Here is a 6,687-nt window from a genome sequence, read left to right as displayed (position 1 = left end):
ATTACCTACCACAGATGCACATATTACTAAACAACTGCAAGTACGACACGTTAAATATATGTCATACTTTTATCTACAAAGATTGTGCATCCCACAAAATACAACAAATAAGATTGAGCTCCAGATTTCTATCTCTAGTGAACGCAACAATCCTTGTAAACCTCTCCCAACCAACTGAGCCTCATGTGTCCACCACGAAAATGCCTCAACTTTACCATTGCATAACCCAAGTCCACCCTAATCAACTTAACCAACAATGTTTATAATGATGTGAAATCCAACGTGACATATCCATAAAATTGTCCGAAAATGGGGATATGAAGCTACGCAAACACATAATCAAACTTGATGGTTATCTAACGAATGGGAAGATGGAAAATGTTGATTTCCTAGTGCCACCTTTCCATAAAACTTGATATGAGAGCCTTATCAATGGTCTCATAATTGAAGTCACACAGCGACAACAATCCAAAGTTAAGCATGATAAGCTCAATCTAGGAATGAAGATCCTAAGTTTACTTAACTTGTGCCCATTGGATACTAATTTCAATTCCCCTCAATCCTAAAAAAATATAATGGGGTTTCTAACTATAAATAATAATAAATAAGCAAACATAACGTCACTAAGTGAAGTTTTTATTTCTTACCTCACATTCCCACAATTTTAATGCAATGTGATCAACATAACTTACAAGTATAGAGGTTAAAAGGTTTGTTAGGGATTTGTTATTTTTTATCATATCCTCCAGAAGAAACTTCATATAAGACATCACAACCAACATCAACGACATTTTCTTTGCAAGCTCTTATTGGGACCAACATCGTTTGTTTCTATCTAGTAACACCTTGAGATGCACCACCTCTACTTATAATCATAACTTCCAAATGATTCCTTATTAATAACATGATTTTATTTTTTTAAAAAGACATTTTGGTCTAAAATACATTCCATAATGTATTAAGACATTTCAAAATACATTTTTGGATCTAGAAATACATTTCGAATTGTGCATTCTAGAATGTACACAAAACTTCAAAATAGGTTCGGGATGCAATTCAAAACCTTCTAAAATAAACCACCAACAACAAAAATGAAGAGAGATTCACAAAAACAATTTCTTTAAGTGACACAAGCCTAAATGTATTTTTGACCAAAAACCATATTACACACAAAACTACAAAGAACAAAAATACATTGTAAATACTTGTCTCTTCAATGACGGTGTAACACTGGTGCTCAATGAACTTCCAGCAGCCTCTCCCACTCATCAACAAAAGGAAAAAATTCTGAAAGGGTGCAAACAGGGGTACAACGTAGAAGGTAGAAGAAGATATGGAAAGAAGGAAAAAAAAGATTAAATATAAATATAAGGAGGGGTAATTTCATCTTTTCCTAAGGAGTTTGAGGGTGGAAAATTCAAAACCCCAGGTTGTTTGAATTGGTCCTTAGGTCTTTTTTTTGTTTATAATTAGGAAAATTCTTCCTACACCTCCATAGTTTTTTCTGGCACCCCTATATTTTCAAAAATATTGAAATTACTCATTTCAAATTTTACAATTTGGAATGCAAATTCTACAATTCAAAATGCAAATTTTGTATTACAAGTTCTACAATTCAAAATACAAAATTTTACATTTTGGATTATAGAATTCGGAATACAAAATTTTACATTATGGATTATAGAATTCGGAATACAAAATTTGCATTCCAAATAATACAATCCATAATATAAATTTGTATTACAATATAAATTTTGTATCCAAAATTTTACACTATGGATTATAGAATTCGGAATACCAAATTTGCATTCTGAATAATACAATCATGAATAAAAATTTGGATTCCAAATTCTACAATCCAAAAATACAAATTTTGTATTCTTGATTCTATAATCTGAAATACAAACGTTATATTCTAGATTCTACAATCTGAAAATCAAATTTTGTATTTCAAATTCTACAATTTGTAATACGATTTTTTTATTTTAAATTGTACAATCTAAAATACAAATGTATTCCAAATTATGTAATCCATAATACAATCTTTTATAATAAGACAATAAATGTGAGAGGTTATTATCGTGATGACATTGAATGTGAGAGTTATTGTGACCGTGGTGATACGACGGAAAAGAAAAAGAGAGATGTCCAATGAAAAAATGAAAACAAAAGGATAAATTATTATTCGGCTTCTTCCAGAGAGGTTAGGAAGATGACATGGATGACAACTTTTTCCTGCACCTCCATGATTTCTTCGGGCACCTCCATAAAATTTTAAAATATCAAAAATTGTCTTTCAGTGAAAAAGATAAAAATGAAAGTTTTGTTTTACATTTTGTCCACGAGTGAAAAAGAAGGTGTTTGTTGTGGTGGTGGGGTGCAGTGTCACGGTTGTCGTGCTTGAGGTGGTGCATTGTGGTGGTAGTTGCGTTGTGGTGATGGTGGTAACTATCGTATATAATATAAAATATAAAAAAACACTAATCCGGAGCACAGAAAATGCAACTTCTGGATTACGCAATGTGAAACTTAGTTGGATAAACCTACCGGATTACGTAATCCGAAACCCTAATTAAAATTCTGCTAATATTGGATTATGTAATCCGAAACTTATTAAATCCTAAACTTTACAGAATTACGTAATCCATAACTGGTTGAAAACCTAACACCTACCAGATTACGTAATTCGGAACCTAACTAAAAACCCACCGGATTATGTAATCCAAAACCTAACTAAAAACCAACCAGATTATGTAATCCAGAACCTAACTTAAAACTCACGGGATTAAGTAATTTGGTACCTATTTGTGTGAGTGGTTACAAGACCTGTGCCTTCCGCCACATTTCACTTCAAAATTAAAAGTAATGAAATTACTAATTTGTAAATGTTGTAAATGAAGATGGCAGTGGAAAAGGAGAGCTTTAGAAGGAATGGAAGCTTTGAGAGATGAAGAACTTTGAGAGAAGGAGAAAGGTTGAAGGAGGTGGGAGATGGATGGGGGTGTGCGGCGCTGGGAGTGAAGGAGAAAGGGAGAGAAAGTAAAAGTAGGTTAAATTAAATTAGGTTAAAGTTATATTTTATTTTTTTAATATTTTTTTACTGAAGAGTATAATAGTAAATATGTTTTTAGTACGGGGTGCTGGAAGAAGCCATGGAGGTGTAGGAAGAAGCTATCGGAGGTAATTGAAGAATCGCCGTTATAACCAATACTTGAGCCCAACTACGAGCCCAACTATGATATTGGAACCTTCGGGTTGCCACGTTAACGAGGTTATGCGATTGTGATTTACAACCTTTTCTTAGTAGTGTGCTTTGATTGAATTGAATTTATTCTAACAGCACAAACCGTCTTTTAGTATCGATATTTGTTATACAGGTTATTAAAAGAAATTTTCAATAGAAATAGTTGTAGTTTGTGTTTCTTAATCAAATGATGTAATTATCAATTTCTGATAACACTATTTTAGATATAAAATAAATGGTGGTACAAATATTCTAGGTTAGTATAGTTATTATGTGTCCTCTCTTAGTGGACCAGTTCTCCAGCCTCACATCCCATGTCGGCTTATCACCTATGACAACACTAGACAATTCAACATAATATTTATGAGAGTGAAAAATATATTTAAACTAAGTTTAAATTAAATAATTTCTTAGGACAATTTTCATTATTAAAACTATAATTTATATCCCTCATCTACCTACCTTAATTCAATAAATTGTGTAGATATGAGGCCGAATTGTAGAGTGTTTGCTAGTGTTTGTCCGAAAAAAGAGTGTTTGGTACTATTAACAAACTACTAACCTACTGCACAATGCACATGTGAATGTTACCATGCTACAAATGTAACAATCAACCACCTCATGTGCTTCACAAACTTTGCTAATAAATTATAATTAATGGAGCATAAAATAGAAAAAACGAATATGGTCCCCCTTCTGGTCTAGAAATTTGATTTCTGAAGCGCCAAATTAACTGCAATATGATTATTATACACGAATTCGAATTGTTTGGTGTGCAGTGTTTTGAAGGGGCGTAAAGTACAGAGGCATAGGAAGAAAAGGACAAAATGCAGAAATAAATATGAGGAAATTTATAATACCAACTTGATTTTATTTTACTTTTGTAAACTGATCCAAGAAAATGGGTGATGATGAGTTGGATTCAGAAGATGTGGAGAATGTCGAGAACGGAACGGTTACAAAGGGGACAAGTACCTCTCTTCAACCACATTTCTTTCGAACACACCCTACAGAAAGTGTGCCCACACGGGATAAATGCCGCGCCTTTCTTCCTCCCCATGCACACGCAGCACACCGAATCATTACTCACAGCCGCATCTCCACCACGCTCCGTCTCCTCCAATAGCCGCATCAACGACACCCTTCCCTCTTCAGATTCCCGCAATTGCCTCTCCGCAGCCAGCGCCGCCGCTAGATTCATGCCCGACCCCGACCCCCTCGGACCCATGCATTCGGGTCTGTTCGGGTTCGGATCTTGACCCGAGTTTGTTTGCTGTTGTGGTGGTGGCGGTGGTGGTGGTGTTCCTCCTTCGTCCCTTACGGTTTGTCGGAAAACCCAGGTGGCCCCGCAGCAGCCGATTCCGGAGAATCTGAGGCGTTCTTTGAGCGTGCGTCTCCTCCGTTGGGCTCCATCGACGACGTCCATTTGGTCCGTTAACAGACCCAGGATGGTTCTTGCTTCTCTCTCTGTGCGGAGCGATTCCTGTAAAATGAGACCGAGTTGACTCATATCGACCAGGTCAAGAAGGGATCCAAGATTAGAGAAGAGAGAGTGTGTGAGGGAAGTGGAACTGAAACTGAACTGAGAGGAAAGAAAGGGAAGCAGGACAAAATAGAAGGAAGAGAAGAAGAAAACAAAAGCACCAAAATGGGGCTTCGTTCTACTTTTAAACACACCATTCTATTTATTTATTTTTCTTTTCTTTCTTTAATTTAATTTAATTTTAGTCAAATTTTCACTCCCAATAAATCATTTTCAAAATAAAGCTCCAAACTATCTTTATTTCAAATTATTGCTATTATAGAATACTAATTAATTATTTGTGTGCTGAAAAAATTAAATCAGTATTCCAAATAACATGTAGATTCGTAATACATTGGCAACATGTGTGGGTATATTTAGTATAATATTTTTCAAATAATGAAGAGTTGATATAATGTATAAAAGAGGTAAGTATACTAATTTTTAACCACTTAACAAGTTAGTGTGGCTTACCAAAGAAACAGAAAAACAAATCACCAAATTTTATAAAAATAATTCTATAATATTTAATATATCTTAATTTATGTAAAAATATATTAGACTAAGTATGGTAACACGTTTGTAGGGAAGAAGTCCAAAACCAGTGAGCATTGAAGCCGGCGCATGAGCAGGTTTAGCCAAGTGGATCATTCTCTTCTTCTTCTCAATCAACTCTTTTTGTTTTATTAAATGGATCAATCAATCTTTACTTCTTCAAATTGTTTGTGAACATACACCGAAAAAAGTCCAACTTCACAACCTCCTATTTGCTACTAGAGATTTATCATGGTGTTTATAATAATATTTCTTTGACTTTCATGATAATCTCATCTGTTTTTTTTCATCAATGTCTCGACATACTCAAACTTCTCATTCAACAATATTGCAAAACCTGTGAAACAGGAAAATAGTCATTCTATTATTTTAGTGAAAAAATCTGGGCAAAAAACTTCTAATCATTTGAGTATCATTTGATTTGGTCCAGGATAAGGTATCCACCAGATACTTATTTTCTTTTTCACTCCACCAAAGTATACCCAAAACCAATAGAAACACAACATCAAACATTAGTTCATATAGGGTATTTGTGTGGATGGATTGTTTATAGAGAAAGAAGTAAAATAATATTAGTTATTTTGATTTAAGGTTTAGGGTTTAAGATAATGAGTGACCATCTCTTATTTGCGAATTTATCTTTATTTATTGTAGTGTTTCACATAGTTAAAGTGTTTCATTTGGTTTTACATGAGCATATTGCTTTTGAGATAACCCATGCAGGAAATACATTAGGTTTATGAGTCATAATTTATTTGATTATAATTTTTTATAAAATTCTTTTCTCTTATTAATTATATCATATTTTTGTTGTTGTAGTATTTTTTTTTTTGTTTTTCATTACTACAAGGTTTCTAATATTAAAAAATAATATGTTTTATTTATATAATATCTAAATTATTTTCCAATTTTATATACATGTTTAATACTTTTAAGAAATTACTTGAAGTTTTGTTTTTATTTAATTTGTTAAATAAATATTTTTTTCTAATTATAAATTTTAAATTATACTTATTTACATTTAATATATATCTATTTTCTAATTATAATTTTTAAATCTAGGAAATATGAGAAAGTTGTTCATTTTTAAACAAAAACAACTCATTTTATTATTAAATTTTTTTTAATAAACAAGGGTAAATTTGTAAAGTAATATTTTACACCTTTAAAAAAAATTCTTTCACAATCATCACATCACTCACAAACTCACATAAACTTTCTTCAAAGTCTACTCTAACATATTCCAATCCAAACACTTTCACTTTCTTCACATTTTTCTCTCACATCGTCACACATTTACTCCTTCAAATCTCCACACATCCCTCCCCAATCCAAACACACTAGAGAAAGATAAACTAATTTTAAG

The 6,687-nt window shown here is 32.7% G+C and overlaps 1 protein-coding gene across 1 annotated transcript; it reads right to left on the bottom strand.

The window, feature by feature from the left end:
- Window positions 1-3,941: 3,941 nt before the first annotated feature.
- Window positions 3,942-4,900, bottom strand: LOC137806738 (uncharacterized). Its single transcript, XM_068606997.2, has one exon. The coding sequence runs from the start codon at window positions 4,752-4,754 to the stop codon at window positions 4,167-4,169; it is 588 nt and encodes a 195-aa protein (XP_068463098.1). The 5' UTR covers window positions 4,755-4,900; the 3' UTR covers window positions 3,942-4,166.
- Window positions 4,901-6,687: the final 1,787 nt, after the last annotated feature.

This window comes from Phaseolus vulgaris, chromosome 3 (genome assembly GCF_051622355.1).
Source record: "Phaseolus vulgaris cultivar YP4 chromosome 3, ASM5162235v1, whole genome shotgun sequence".
NCBI lineage: Eukaryota > Viridiplantae > Streptophyta > Magnoliopsida > Fabales > Fabaceae > Phaseolus > Phaseolus vulgaris.
Note: the sequence above shows the minus strand (reverse complement) of the source record. Positions and strands in the feature narration are given on the sequence as shown.

What these genes read in the sequence shown, in the direction of transcription:
- LOC137806738 (XM_068606997.2), bottom strand. Translation starts at nt 4,754, where the DNA reads ATGAGTCAACTCGGTCTCATTTTACAGGAATCGCTCCGCACAGAGAGA.